We start from the raw sequence: 17,133 nt of genomic DNA on the forward strand, positions 1-17,133 counted from the left end.
AGTTCATTTGGAGAATACACATCAGCCATAATTCTACCAGACTGCTCTGAGACCCTTTCAGTGAACTAATTGTGTGATTGTGTGTGTGTGTGTGTGTGTGTGTGTGTGATGTTAATCCTTTGAAGTGAATCTTTTGGTCTGCAGTACAGTTTGCTTACATCATGCTTGATGATTGCAAAGCACTCATAAAGAGATCTCATCGATGTCATACCTCAAACAGCCTCTGATCTGCATCATCAAATGGTTTTCCATCTAACCTGTTCAAGACCTGAGCCACACCTGCAACACACACGAAGACAGTGAGATTGGATGTTGTGTTTCATGACCCATATCGGGTTTTTAAAAGCACAGTAAGGCACAGCAGTCAATGACGAGTGATGAGGGATTCAGGAGTTAAGAATCTCTCCCTCGCCCCACCCCCATTCTCTCTCTCTCTCTCTCTCTCTCTCTCTCTCTCTCTCTCTCTCTCTCTTTCTACATGGCTAATTAAACAGTGTGCTGTTGTTTTAGTATGTAATTAGAATGATTGTTCCTTTAAGTGCAAAAACCCCCGTTCACACACCTAACACCTCCCCCCATCTTCACCATCTTATTACATTCAGTCAGAAATGTAGTGCTCACTTTGGACATCTCGTACATGTGTTTAAATAAAAAAACAGACAACAGTGGAGTGTCTTTAAAACGCTCTTTTCTGCAAAAAAACACAATATGTGTATATATATTCACACACAAAAGGAGGAAATGTTAAAAAGCAGCAGGTTGATATCGCTTCTCATTCTTATTTACTTTGTTTGTGTAGTGCACATGTTTATAGTAGATCATCCGGGTATCTCATGCATGCATACTACAAAATAAGTAGTATGCTGAATGTCATTCAGAATCCAAACATACCCAAAGATGTAAAAAATACTACAGTATTTATATGGATATAAAATATAACTATGGACAGTGTGGTTTCTGCACTAAATCTTTCTCTCTTCTCATAGTGCTGAAATGTTTCCACACTGGCTTTATACATGATTTGAGAGAGAGGAAAACTGGTTCTGAAACTACGGCAGTGATGAAGAAAAAAAGCAAGAGGGGGAGAGAGAAATCTTTTGAATGAAGACATCCTTGACTTCTGCTTCTACTGGCTGTTTGTGCTCATAATGACTTTCGGTCCCTGACAGAGTCCTCCCACACACACACATCCACCCACACACTGCGCTTGTGCAGCAGCAGCACACACACACACACACACACTGATATGACACCATATATACATTTAAACACACATTATCATGTATAAACATGTTTGTCCTCCATTTACTCACACATATAAATGAACTCTAGCACACAACATAGTACGACACAGCAGAGCAGGGAACATCAGTACATACTATATGTAGTGAAACAACAGCGGTTAACTGGATAACTTACCTATGATTTGGTGGTTACTGTTCCAGATAGGGACACACAGGACAGATCTAATATGGAAGCCAGAGAACTGATCTGCCTGAAAAGAGCACAAACAAACACTTGTCACCATATCAAAAACCAAATGATCTGACTATAAGCATGCGAGAAGTGAGCAAAAATATGAGATCATCTGAAGACACAGTGTTATATAATCTTGTGCTGCTGGCATTTTGAAGATGCACAAGAGCCGACAGAGGTCCAAGGTCTTATGCAGAGCAGAAGTCTCTCTCATCTTTAATCATGCTGTTTTAAGGAAGATTCTGGGTTAAAGACAACTCTTTCTGTAGCATCTGTAATATGATGTTTATTACCACCGAATACAAATTCGACTAGTCCCTCAATTCTAAAATTAAAATGTATATTGTTACATCCACAACACTGCAACAATATATAGTGTGAAACTTAGACTAGCCCTTTTATTATGTTAAAATTCTGGTATGATTGTTATGATGCTAACTGGAGTCTAAATGTGTAAACCTTTAAAGGTGCAGTAAGTAAAAATCAACACCCCAACAAACAATTTATGAATATATATATATATATATATATATATATATATATATATATATATATATATAGAACAAGGATTTAACAAGATCATGGGTTAGCTTATCAACTAAATTCACATTCATGAACTTATAGAAATTCATGCTTTCAGTAGCATAAATTTCTTCAAATAAAAGCGTCCACCAAATGCATAAATGTAAATACCCTTAGAACGTAGTTGAATTTTGTTCACACATTCTAAAACACCCCAGAGTGTCAATTTGCAGGCATGTTCATGACTCTAATGGGAAATAGCCACACAATTTAAAGAGAAGAAAAAAAATTCCTAGGTTAACCAGTATTTCTGACAATGCAAAAATATGTTTGGGTCAAACTGACCCAGAATAAGGGCTGGTGTGATAACTGCTTATAAAACTTGTGTAAAAATATATCTAAAGTCTGTGACTGACTTTCACATTAAGTAAAACAAGGGAAGAATTAAGTACAGCGTGGCCACAATTTACCAAAAATAAGGGAACAAATGAATAGGCTAGGTGCTGGACAATATTGCCAAAATTTATCACAATATATTTCTTAATTTTGGTTTATACGATATAATTCCAATATCAATATGAACAATATATTTTAAAAAAAGCCTCAGAAAAACTGGCAAAAATGCCCACAATGGATGTCTGTACCTAAAAACTAAAAAAAAAGATGAATTTGCCAAGTCAATGAAACCTCCTCCTATAAAACTATATAATATTTTAGAAATAAAAACAGCACAAATAAATTAATGTTCAACTTTTATTTGTATTTAGCCTTCATACAAACAAGAAATGTGAAATCACCATCAAATAAACATAAGACTCTTAGACTCACCTTATTAATATTAATATCTTTAACTTTAAACTATAACATAGGCTGATTATTCTTATAAAGTGAAACAAAAGAGCTTCAGCCAGGATAAAGAATATGAAAAGTGCTCAGAGTTGCTGCAGAGAACAGAAAAATAGAGTGAGCAACAACAACAAAACAAAAACATGTTGCTGCATGCTTATTATTGAACATGCAAATTCATTCTCTGCCAGCAGGAGGCGGTTCTGGAGCAGCAGAAACCACAAGTGTCACTTAAAAATGAATGAATGAATGATCAGTTTATTAATTAAATAATGTAAATAATAACTCACTTTTATAAAAAGACAAATAAATGCATATTTCTTAATAACAGTTTACTAAAAATGTTAGTCGAATGTACCAATAAAATATTTGTTTTTCGTTTTTTTGTCAATGTGAAAAGTGGTTTATTTATATATAATTTTATTTTAGAAATAATAATTGATTTTAATTGGCACTCACAGTTCTCAATGGTTAAGTACTGTTTACATAGAGCAGCTGCACCGAGGAAATGCATCATAAACACATAACCATTTGCCCAGAATAAAACTTTTTAGATCATTTGTCAATGACAAACAACATATTTTATATATAATTTAAAAAACAACATGTCTGCTTTTAAACCCTCTGGTGCACTTGCCCCATAATCTTCCATTGTAAAAACCATCTAAAAAATTGTAAAAGTTAAAATGGAGTTAATTGAGTTATGTTGTTTTTAACTCAGAAAACTCCTTTAATGGGAAGCCAAACATCAGCCACGCTTACGTCATTTTATAGGCTACAATATCTGCTACTGAATTTATATGTATTCAACTCATTTTTCTATTCCGATTGTATTCAATTATTTATTGCTGTTTAGGGATCTTACTTCAGCGTCGAAGCGTGGGTCTTGGTAGGCATCGCTGATATTCACAGGAAGCCCAGTGGAGGCGACCAGCTCTGCAATGCTGTTATTAATCAGCCAGTCAGAATAGGATGATTTTTCCATGCTGTCCTTGAAACTGTGGATAAGACAAAGAGGAAGTGACATGTGCTGCTGTTTACAAACCCAAGACAACCAGTACTATTACTAATGCTCATACTTCGGCTTAGAGAAAAAAGGAGAGTACTTAAAACAGTTCTTACTATGAAAATAATAGAATATACTTTGTAAACTGAATATAATGGTTTTGGACAATTTACTGCATAAATACAATTGATGAATATAATAATGAAAGTGTTTTATAGTTTACATTTAAATTAAATGCATTTATTTGAACCTCAGAGTGTTTTTTTAAATCTATTTCAGTAGAACGTAAGTACATCTTTATAAGTAATTTTATAATTACTTCTATTGTCTTCGATTAAGCGTACTGCTGAATGTACTGACAAGTATTTATAGTTAAATAAAAGATACCTTATCTGTAATTACACATTTGTAATGATCAAGTTTCAATTTAGAAAAATATATTAACTTTAAATGTAGTACAGAGTAACACATTACAGTTAAGTTATTATAATCAAGTACATTACATGTGCTTCAGTTTGATGTCAACACAGCAAAATAAGTCTACTTCTTTTAAATCACTTTGAAGTCAAATTTCTAATTTGACTTTACTACGAAGTGAATTCTCTAAAAGTGTACTTAAGTGTGTTAAGAAATACAGTCATGAAACTCTCTCTTTTTAAGTTTTCAATCATCAATATTCTCCTTTTATTTCATGAATATTTTATTATCTGCAAGTACATTGTTTAAAAGTATACATACTTTTAAGATTCGAAGTACTGTACACTACAAGTGCACATTCAGTACAATTAAGTGTATTTTTTTCACAAGGGGTTCCTGTCCATTTAACATATTTTACCAAGTTTAAATCCATTCAATTAACCAGATTTCTTTTCAAAATCAGTGAAAAGGTCTGCAGATCTCATTTGGGCTTCACTGTTACCATGTAAACTCCCGCCGCTAGAACTCCAGTTGGTGCTCTCTTCAATTACGCAACCGTATGATGGTTCGGACCCAAAATTACAATGTATAAAGAGACCTGCAGGGACAAGCAGGTGGAATTAAATATAAGTCTGGACCAAGCGATCAAACAAAGTATGAAGAAAGCCTCAGACACTTCAGCCCGGGGAAGAGCTGAGGGATGCTGAGGTCCACAGGGCGCCTGCTGCTCACACTGTCATTCCCTCTCCAGTAATTTACAGCTAACGAACTTTCCTCTGCATTTTAATAAGGCTCTATGGAGCCTGCAAAAGCAATGAGAAGTTAATGCTCCGACTCTCATAAACGCCCACGTGCAGCAGAAAGACAGTCCTGATTTAATCTCTCTCACGTGGTACATTCCAGGCTCGTGTGCTCTGGGCTGAGAGAGTCTGATCAAACAACTTCTCTCATACTCTCGATCACACCCCAAAGATCACACTCGATTAACGGCGCTGCGAGCTGCTGTCTGAGGAAATGTCGGAATCAAAGGGATGAATGGGAGCGTGTGAATGTGCTGTGTGGGGTGTAACTGAGCACACGAGATGTGAGATTTGCATGTGTGTTGTGAGTTACGTCTGTGTGCGTCTGGGTGAGCAGCAGAGATGCGTCTCTCTCCTGTTTGGCCCGGAGCTGTTTCAGAGCGCAACAGAGGACAAATCATCCTTACATAATGGCTCCGGCTGTACCTTTAGAGAAGCCAACACAGAGGATGAAATCACTAAAAAAAAAAAATAACTTTGAGAAAATGCCCTGTGTATGATAGTAATATATACTACTGATACTGTATAATTTCCAAGCTTTGAAGCAGTGTGACATTTATTTCAGTCTGTATTCGATCATCTTGTGTTTCTAAACAATATTCTACAAGTTTATGTGTTTGTATAATCCTTCAGTGATAAATGAGTGCTTTTTCTAAAGTAAAAGCCCCTGTGTAAAAGTAGAAAAGTAGAAAAAAAAAAAAAGTACTTGTCAAGGAAATAAAATTCTATGAAAGAAAATACTTAAGCGTGAACTGAATGGAAAGTTTTCGGACACTTAATTGTAATTAAATGAAAACATTCTAGTTTACATTTATAATAAAAGCAAATAGTTAAACATTTTTTTTTGACTGACTTAAGTAGGACTTAACTACACCTTAACTACATCTTTGTATGTAATTTCATAATTATATGAAATATGATTGAAGTACTGCTGAATGTACTGCCAAGCATTTATGGTGAACTAAAACATACTTCTATTGAAACTTGTATGTCATGTATTTAAATATATTTGCAATTACACATTTGCAATGATGATATTGCAGTTTAGTACATTTAAAAATCAATTTTAAATGTAATATTGAATAACTCACTACAGTTAAAATTATAATCAAGTACTTTACATGTGCTTCAGTTTGTTAGTAAGTGCATCTAAATAAGTGTACTTCTTTAAATTAAGACAAATCTTACTAAAAATCATTTAAAATGTACTTGAAAGTAAAATTTTATATTTAAAAAAGTGCTCTTTTTTCAAAAAAGTGTTAATGAAGTCACGAAAGTGCACTCTCTTTAAGCACACTTAAGTGGCATTTTATCGTTCATTAATATTATTATAATCTGCAAGTAAAGTTTTTTAAATTTATACTTAATTAAGATATTATCCACCTTTTATTGTCTTAAAAATAGGCGCGGCCATTTTTGTAAATTATATGGGTCTGGCTTCCGGCCTCATCTGCAGCCACTATTTTTAGCTGAACAAAACAGTTAGTTTTGCTGCTTGATATTGAAAGTTGGTGTATCTTATCGTATTATTTTAATGTATCATGTTAATTATGAACACACTGGTTTGTAGTGCAAACAGTTTTACCATTTACCGTCTCACTCATAGGCTTACTTCCGTGTTGAAGAAAAAGGTGAATAAAACAGATCCAGTCCAGTCCTTGATTCTGATTGGTTGAGCCACGTTCGAAGCAGTTGTAAATTACTCTACAAACATACACCTTTGTTTACGTTTGTGTGTTGCTCGGCAATCTCTTTGTTGCAACCACAGCTGATTCTAAGGAACTACATTGTTTGATGGAAGAATACTGTTTTTATTAAAGGGGTCATATGATGCTGCTAAAAAGAAAACAATATTTTGTGTATTTAGTGTAATGCAATGTGTTTTCTCGGTTTAAGATTCAAAACAAACATAATTTTCCATATAATGTACATTATAGTTTCTCCTCTATGCCCCGAAATGTGTCGATTTTTACAAAGCTCATCGGTCTGAAAAGTGGGGTGTGCTCTGATTGGCCAGCTATTCAGTGTGTTGTGATTGGCCGAATGCCTCAAGCGTGTGATGGAAATGTTACACCCCTTAACATACTATGCCGTCTCCCAGGCCAGCAGCACGAGACTCAGTTCAGCTGCTCTGCTCGTGCATATCCCATCATCGCTTTCTTTTAGTCAATGTACTGTTTCAGTCAATGTACTGTTAGGAGTAACTGAATAATTCGGGATATTGGTTTATTTCGCGTCAGAGGGAGTGTAAGGCACGTTTATAAACCGAATAAATTAAGTTATTTGTAGATTAGTGCGTACTGGAGACACGAAATGTTTTAAAAGATTCAGATAGATTTGGTGAACTAGTTCGACCGGTTCACTAAGAATATCCGCTTAAATAGAAAAATTAATTCACGATCCGGACATCACTAGACAAGACAAAACAAATAAAACCCATTACAAACGAGGCATTTGTTGCATTCACTGGGGACATAATTACTGATTATAATGACTTATCCTGTCTTTTTACGCGTTGCGTTGCATATCGCACTGCTTAACCATAAAACCATGTCTGCATTTATGATCTGAGAAACAACAAACAACAAGCCTACTCAACTGCTAAAAACTCGCGTTTGAATCATCATTGGCAAATTATTTAAATATAAAAAACGTACCCACAGGCTGTGAGTCAGAAGTGCCAGACTGTCCTTGCAAAGTTTGAACTGCCCAACTTTATAGAAACAGCCTTGTGCCACAGACACATTGCAGGCTACTGGTTCAAGAAACAGTCCTCATCCTCCATAAAATGCACAACACACATCAGAATATTTTGGTTGGACTGTTCTGAAACAGTGTTGAAATACAACTTAACCACTGATTTCTAGTCATGTCCTCTTTTGGAAGGCCAAACAAAGTTTCACTTCAAAGAAACACACAGCGTCTCCACAACATGGCAGCAGCAGCAACAGAGAGAATAAAAGTGACGCCTTCTTTCTTTGCGTGAACATTTGGGAGTGGCGTTATGCAAATCTTCTCACATAGTGACATAGAGATGTGGGGTCGTGTTAGAACGAGCCGTTTTAGGGGTGTGTGGTTGACCCTTAACTTTTATAAAGAATATCTCTTTGGATTTGAGATTTTAGTCTTTGCAACTTTACAGATCTTATTTATGCACCGAGCTTGTAACACTCCAAAAAGAAAGGAAAAATTGAAATCGCATCATATGACCCCTTTAATATCATTACACTTTATTTGCTCTGTTTTATTTTGTGAAACCTTACTACGTAAATGGAATAACCGCTTTGTGTCGTGCCTAACAACGCCCCTTAGCTGCTATAAATTCACTGTAAACCATGGCTTCTTGAGGCTAATTGCTTTATTGAAGTACACTTCAAGTGCACATTTAATGCAATTAAGCGCACTTCTTTTACACAAGGGTGTGAATGCTTGCCTATGAAAGCTGGTTTTGGGTCAGGTAAAGCACTGCAGTGTACATAAATGTGCTCCAGAGACAGGACAGGACAGCGCAGAGCAAATCATACATGCATGTTGGCACAGACCGAAAATCATATCTGACCCATTTGAATTCTACACAGAATAGTCTACTTTATAGAGCTATGAAGGAGGTCAAATATCTCAAATGGTTAGACAGCCTTGGCATTTTAAATAGCACTAATGAAGAAAAGAGAAGACAATACTGTGCCATCAAGCATTCAACACCAAGGATGTGTTCCAGATAGCAGGTTACACAACACAGATAAGCAAACGAATAACCTCAACACATACAACTGTAAATAACATCTTAAAACTGTAGAAGAAAAATCTGTAAATATATAAATATATTTATATTCCTCAAACAACCATGTTGGAAGACGTACCCATGTCCATATTACAAGATGACAATGATAAGATTCATCAAGCTTAATTTGTGAAACAGTGGTTCATTCTGCATGAGGAATCACTGTCATCACTTTGAATGAACTGACCAACACAAAGTCCTGAACTTAATCCTATTGAAAGTTTTGAGGATGTGCTGGAGTCGACTTTCAAGAGTGGTTCAACTCTCCTGTAGTCTATATAAGATCTGGTCCAAAAATTTATGCAACTCTTGATGGAAATAAATACTGTGGTGCTGCATGACATCGAAACAATACCACAACGAATGCACAATATAATCAAAGCTAAAGATGGTCCAATAAAATATTTTTTTTTTGGACAGGCAGTGTAAAGTTGGCTCCAGCACATCCCAAAGACTTTTAATGGGGTTTAGGTCAGGATTCTGTGCTGGTCAATCTGTCACAATTTGAGCCAGATGAATCTTGGCATTGTCATGCAAGAATATGGACATCTTCTGACATAGTTGTTTGAGAAATAAAAAGCTACACAATGCATCAGTTAGAGTTAAAAGAATTGTTGCCAAACATACAACATGCCACAAACATATTAATCAAATAAGTTAATGATTCAGTCATAAAATGTTAAGTATATGCTTATTTAAATCCAGATGGTGACTTTTTTGGCGAGGCAGTGTATGTATAGGTATATAGAGACAAATGTGCATGTAAATCAGAATATCTAGTTATAAGTCTGAATATATAAATGTAAATCGAGAATCTGTTGTTATAATTCTGAATGTATAAATGTAAACTGGAATATATAGATATAAGTCTGAATAGATGTTGAGTTGATGCAGTGGTGCACTATTGGGCATTCAATATTTCTGTTAAAATTATACTTCTACTAATAGCAGTGCTGGGTCAATATTAATCACGCTGTTTGCATTAGTTTAAACTGATCTGTCCACTACCAAACCGGCAGCTGCTTCTAGTTCATCTTAAAATCTGAATAATTCCAAACGAATCCAGTTATTTTGACAGGAATAAAGCCTTGAACTTAAAGGGGTCATATGATGCTGCTAAAAAGAACATTATTTGTGTATTTGGTGTAATGAAATCGATTTTTACAAGGCTCATCGTTCTGAAAAGCGAGGTGTGCTGTGATTGGCCAGCTATTGGCTGAATGCCTCAAGCATGTGACGGAAATGTTACGCCTCTTAACACACTGTGAAGCCTTGTCTGGCCAGAGCGACAAGACATAAACATAAAACCCATTATAAACGTGATATAAACATGATTTCTAGTCGTGCCTCCTTTTGGAAGGCAAAAACAAAGTAGTTTCGGTTTCTCAATGAAACAGCGTCACACACTGCAGCCTTGAGTGAGCAGAGGCCGGAGGCCTAGAGTGAGCCGTGGTCTAGAGTGAGCAGAGGTGGGCGGCTTGAGAACGGTGCGGCAGGTGGATTCTACAAAGGAGCGTACCTTGGGCTTGCAGAAACAACATGTGAAAACCCCGGGCTGGACTCCACTTCGTCCACGGTGAAAGCTGATTCAGTGATCCCCAGTGCAAAGTTGATGTATTTCCTCAGCGACCAGCACGGATCAGCTCCAGGCATGACAAAGCGTATATCTTCCTCTTTTGGAAGGCCAAACAAAGTAGTTTTCGCTTTCACAGTTATATAAGACATGGCGGCGGTGGCAACAACAATACTAAAAAGAGAATAAAAGGTACGCCTTCTTTCTTTGCGTGAACATCTGGGCGGCGTTATGCAAATCTTCCCACATACTGATGTAGAGATGTGGTAGCATGTTAGAACGAGCCGTTTGAGGGGGGCGTGGACGAGTCTCAACTTTTATAAAGAATATCTCTTTGGATTTGAGACTTTAGTCTTTACAAGTTCACAGATCTTTTTTATTCACCAAGAGCTTGTAACACTCCAAAGAGAAAGGAAAATTTCAAATCGCATCATATGACCCCTTTAACACTGGCGAGTGAAATCTAACAATTTTATTAGCCAGTGGCTAACAACAGACATTATTTAGTCACATAGCTCAAAATGTAGTCATACACACACGTGATTTACTCACAAGATAGAGGGTTGATTTTGAAAATAATTTGTGGTTTTAATATCTCAGAGCACTTTAGTAAAGTGAGTGAATGGGATTTTGTTGCTCAGATGGTGAGGGTGGGTTGAGCGATGCATGCATTCAGATGGTGATGGTGTGTGATCTCCCCAGACAGACCTCTGCTGGAACATTACACAGGTGCAGAGAGAATGAGATGATATGTGTGACTGAACACACATTGTAGCGCGGAAGCTTCCATATGGTGACTGAGACCTCCAAACCTGTGCGCTTCGTCGTCATTGGCTACACAAAACAGTCACAAACAACAGACCTATCTTCCGGACCTTACACAAAGGAACATGTTTGCTCTTATTCCTGGGCTCCTCAATGGCTGTGTGCTGCTTGCAGATCTGCAGCTATGTGTGTGTGTGTGTGTGTGTGTGTGTGCAGTAATATACAGGTCCTTCTCAAAAAATTAGCATATTGTGAAAAAGTTCATTATTTTCCATAATGTAATGATAAAAATTAAACTTTCATATATTTTAGATTCATTGCACACCAACTGAAATATTTCAGGTCTTTTATTGTTTTAATACTGATGATTTTGGCATACAGCTCATGAAAACCCAAAATTCCAATCTCAAAAAATTAGCATATCATGAAAAGGTTCTCTAAACGAGCTATTAACCTAATCATCTGAATCAACTAATTAACTCTAAACACCTGCAAAAGATTCCTGAGGCTTTTAAAAAACTCCCAGCCTGGTTCATTACTCAAAACCGCAATCATGGGTAAGACTGCCGACCTGACTGCTGTCCAGAAGGCAATCATTGACACCCTCAAGCGAGAGGGTAAGACACAGAAAGAAATTTCTGAACGAATAGGCTGTTCCCAGAGTGCTGTATCAAGGCACCTCAGTGGGAAGTCTGTGGGAAGGAAAAAGTGTGGCAAAAAAACGCTGCACAACGAGAAGAGGTGACCGGACCCTGAGGAAGATTGTGGAGAAGGACCGATTCCAGACCTTGGGGGACCTGCGGAAGCAGTGGACTGAGTCTGGAGTAGAAACATCCAGAGCCACCCGTGCACAGGCGTGTGCTTTTGAACCAGAAACAGCGGCAGAAGCGCCTGACCTGGGCTACAGAGAAGCAGCACTGGACTGTTGCTCAGTGGTCCAAAGTACTTTTTTCGGATGAAAGCAAATTTTTGCATGTCATTCGGAAATCAAGGTGCCAGAGTCTGGAGGAAGACTGGGGAGAAGGAAATGCCAAAATGCCTGAAGTCCAGTGTCAAGTACCCACAGTCAGTGATGGTCTGGGGTGCCATGTCAGCTGCTGGTGTTGGTCCACTGTGTTTTATCAAGGGCAGGGTCAATGCAGCTAGCTATCAGGAGATTTTGGAGCACTTCATGCTTCCATCTGCTGAAAAGCTTTATGGAGATGAAGATTTCGTTTTTCAGCACGACCTGGCACCTGCTCACAGTGCCAAACCCACTGGTAAATGGTTTACTGACCATGGTATTACTGTGCTCAATTGGCCTGCCAGCTCTCCTGACCTGAACCCCATAGAGAATCTGTGGGATATTGTGAAGAGAAAGTTGAGAGACGCAAGACCCAACACTCTGGATGAGCTTAAGGCCGCTATCGAAGCATCCTGGGCCTCCATAACACCTCAGCAGTGCCACAGGCTGATTGCCTCCATGCCACACCGCATTGAAGCAGTCATTTCTGCAAAAGGATTCCCGACCAAGTATTGAGTGCATAACTGAACATAATTATTTGAAGGTTGACTTTTTTTTGTATTAAAAACACTTTTCTTTTATTGGTCGGATGAAATATGCTAATTTTTTGAGATAGGAATTTTGTGTTTTCAAGAGGTGTATGCCAAAATCATCAGTATTAAAACAATAAAAGACCTGAAATATTTCAGTTGGTGTGCAATGAATCTAAAATATATAAAATATATATAATATAATTATCATTACATTATGGAAAATAATGAACTTTTTCACAATATGCTAATTTTTTGAGAAGGACCTGTATTGTTATGGTGTGTGTTGTTCTAAGAGCTGAGCTCAGGGTTTTGAGACCCCACTAGTGCTGAGTACTGGACATACTGGAGCGCTGAGTGTGAGCTGCAGATAACAGATATCACACTGTAATAACCCTGACCCACTGCACACACAAACTACAACATAAAAACCCTGAGATACTGTAGGTCCTGCAGCACTAACCTTCAATCACAACCCCTCAAAACACTGTATACATAAACTACAGCATTAATACATGTATACATGAGCTACAACACAATAACACTGATATATAGTAGACTCTGCTGACCAGGGTATGATAAATTTTATTTAATTATTAGTAACATAGTAACATATATAGCTAATTTTATTTTGTTATTTAAAATAAGAACAAAGTTTTTTCAGTAAAGAGCAGTCACTCATTTTCTCTGTCTTTTATTGTTTGATTATCATTAATGACACAGACAGCAGCAGGTTTCATTATGTGTCAATAACCTCATGCAGTACTGCACTACATGGATATTTTTACATACGGTGAAATAAACGATATAGGAAAATAGCTAATGATAGACACTTTATACCTTTGTCACTATACATATTGGCCATGTACACACTGCAGCTATATTCGGTTGTCAGTTCACCTTTAGTTCCTTTTCCTGTTCTGTACACATTTAGTTCAGTAATCTACAGGACTGACAACCGCATTCTACAACCTAATTGACTCCTGAAAAATGCAGTTAGTAACAACCGCATTTACAGAAATTCCACACAGCATGTACGGAACCGAACTGAACAACTAGTTGTTAATGGCATATTTAAATGCATATTAGAGTCGTGTCTCTCTTCTGTATGTGCAGTACAAGAAATCACAATGAACAATTTTACTCAATTAGTGTTGCCAGATCTTGCTATAAAAAATGGCAAAAAACTAGCACATAATAAACTAAATCCAAACTTATTATCTAAGAAACAAGCCACTTACCAAAACCAAAAAAATTGCCACCTGCACATGCCAACTTTAAAAACCCCATAAACAGGATTGCTTTATGATACGAGCCCAAACAACAAACCCAAAGACGCTTAATAATAAGAGGACATGGCAACATTTTAGGGCCGCATCGTGTTCAGTTCAAGTGGCGGTCTAAAATTGTTTATTTAAGAGTTCACTTTAAGAATGATTAAAGTGGGATAGATGAGTTTGAATTTTGTTGTTTTAAAAAACAGAGCAAAATGGAAACAAAAGCTCAATCTATATTATAGCTCTCTATATGACGCATACAGACTTTAGAGCCACAGAAAGACAAACGTTTTACTAAATAATGCACAATACACAATCTTCCAGCTCAGGGTGAAGTCATTACATAAATTTACAACAATTTGAGACAAATATAATTTAATGGAAAACTATGAGTGGCACTCTATGGCGCGGCAGGATTTCTGACAGCTGCTTGAACATAATAATATTTTCTCATGCCACTAGCTTTAGATATGCAAATTCGCTTGCTAACAAATGCATTAATGTGACCAGCTGGAAATAAACTAATGCAAAAATAATATTACAATAACATTAAAATATCATTATATTACAAATTAGGATTTTTCAAACTCTGCTGCTCTGTGTTTCATGGAAACCTGGCTGAACAAAGCCATTCCGGACAGCATGTTACATCCGCAGGGCTTCCATCTGTTCAGAATGGATCGCCACGCAGAATCAGCGGGGAAATCGCGTGGCGGTGGGACATGCTTTTACATCAGTGAAAGATGGTGTACAGATGTAACAGCATTGAAGAAGATGTGCTGTGCTGATCCAGAAGCACTCTTCATCAACTATAAGCCTTTCTACTCGCGGTTGGAGTTTTCCTTGTTCATTCTCGTAAGTGTGTCCATTCCTCCGCAAGCTGGCTGATCAGATCGCAGACACAGAGCAACAATACCCAGACTCTATATAATCATTAGAATCATTCTTTGGGACTTAATTAAAGCAAACCTCACACTTGAACTGCCAAAATTCAAACAACAAATTACATGCCCCTCCGGAGACAGTAATGTACTGTTACACCACATTAAAGGATACAGCTTTAGCTCTCTGACCACTGTCTAGTTCATCTTCTCCCAACATACAGGCAAAAACTTAAATCAGCTAAGCCTGTAGTAAGAACTGTAAAGAGACGGACCAACGAAAAAAGAGCAGGATTTACAAGCCTGTTTAGACTGCAGTGATTGGAGTGTTTTTGAAGCTGCTGCCACCAATCTGGATGAGCTCACAGATTCTGTAACATCATATATCAGTTTCTGTGAGTATTTGTCCATCCTTACCAGGACTCATTTAACATACAACAAACCGTGTTTCATAGCAAAACTTTGCCAGGCCAAAGAGGATGCCTACCAGAGTGGGGACAGAATCTTGTACAATTGGGCCAGGAACACACTGAATAAGGAGATCAGTGTGGCTAAGAGGAACTACTCTAAAAAACTGGAAAACCAGTTTTCAGCCAGCAACCTTGCTTCAGTGTGGAAAGGTCTGAAAGACATCACAAACTACAAGACTCCACCCCACAGCACTGAGGCAAATCAAAAACTTGAAGACCTGAATGAGTTTTACTGCAGATTTGAAACTCCCTGTCTCACACCCCTCATGCACTCTGACCATCTCTTTACAAAGCCATCAACACCTCCAGCAACCCCCCCTCCACCTCCTGCAATTCAGATCACTGAAGATGATGTGCGTCAGGTCTTCAGGAAACAGAAGAGAAGGAAATCACCAGGCCCAGACGGTGTTTCACTCAGTACTTACATCACTGACCTTTACTGGACCCCCTGCAGTTTTGGACTGCATTATATCCTTCAACATATAGAAAATCTGGGAATTATGTGAGGATCCTGTTTGTGGATTTCAGTTCAGCCTTCAACACCATCATCCCAAACCTCCTCCAGACCAAACTAACCCAGCTCTCTGTTCCTAGCTCTATCTGTCAATGGATCACCAGCTTTCTGACAGATAGGCAGCAGCTAGTGAGACTGGAGAAATTCATGTCAAACACCCACACCATCAGCACTGGCACTCCTCAGGGTTGCATTCTCTCCCTACTGCTCTTCTCCCTCTATAGCAATGATTACACCTCTGCTGAACCTTCTGTCAAGCTTCTGAAGTTTGCAGACTACACTACAGTCATCAGCCTCATCCAGAATTGTGATAAGTCTGCTTACAGACAAGAGGTTGAGCAGCTGGCTGTCTGGTGGAAGTTCAACCTGCCACAGGAGCTGCTGATACAGTTCAACTCAGCTGTCATTGAGTCTGTCCAGTGCACTTCAATAACTTTCTGGTTTGGCTCAGCTATAAAATCAGATATTAAGAAGACTACAGAGAATGGTTCTGACTGCTGAAAGGATGACTGGTGCTCCCCTGCCCACCCTTCAAGAACTGTATATATCCAGAGTATGGAAAAGGACTCAGAAAATCACTCTGGATCCCTCACATCCAAACCATCTCCTTCTTGAACTTTTGCCATCTGGTCGGCATTAGAGAGCACAGAATACCAAGACAGCCAGGCACAAATAAAGTTTCTTCCCCCTGGCAATCTACCTCATGAATAGTTAAATGCTCTCCCCATTGTGTAATAAAAAATATGTGTAATACCACTTATATTTATTTGATATCACCCATCTTAGTCCATCCCTACATCTTATTCTCCATATATAGCACACCTGTACATGCATTTTTTGTCTATTTTTCATTTATATATATATATATATATATATATATATATATATATATATATATATATATATATACATATACATACATACATTTACATACATGTATGTTATTAATATATCTTTATTTTTTTATTATCTGTGTTTTGTTGTTGTCTGTGCACTGGAAGCTTCTGTCACCAAAACAAATAACAGCACATGGTGTCAGTGATGCCCTGGGTTACGCATATAACCATGGTTCCCCGAGACATTCCCCTTCAAAGGAACTTGCACTGCATTCCCTAGTGCACACTGTGGGGAACTAAATACTAGGGGTGGGGGAAAAAATTGATACAGCATAATATTGTGATATTTTCTGTGGCAATACTGTATCGATACATGGAAGCCAAGTATCTACCTTTTATTATACTATTTGGTAGAATAATGAAATACATTTTTTTT

The 17,133-nt window shown here is 37.6% G+C and overlaps 1 protein-coding gene across 1 annotated transcript in view; it reads right to left on the minus strand.

Moving 5' to 3' along the window:
* Positions 1-17,133, minus strand: part of LOC109054762 (dual 3',5'-cyclic-AMP and -GMP phosphodiesterase 11A) — a 63,904-nt gene that overhangs the window by 21,385 nt on the left and 25,386 nt on the right. Inside the window, exons 6-8 of the mRNA XM_042763192.1 lie at positions 3,710-3,842; positions 1,420-1,495; positions 212-279 (exon numbers count right to left, since the gene is read on the minus strand). Of these exons, the coding sequence (XP_042619126.1) occupies positions 212-279; positions 1,420-1,495; positions 3,710-3,842 (277 nt within the window). The remainder of the gene's footprint in view (positions 1-211; positions 280-1,419; positions 1,496-3,709; positions 3,843-17,133) is intronic.

This window comes from Cyprinus carpio, chromosome A9 (genome assembly GCF_018340385.1).
Source record: "Cyprinus carpio isolate SPL01 chromosome A9, ASM1834038v1, whole genome shotgun sequence".
Taxonomy (NCBI): Eukaryota; Metazoa; Chordata; class Actinopteri; order Cypriniformes; family Cyprinidae; genus Cyprinus; species Cyprinus carpio.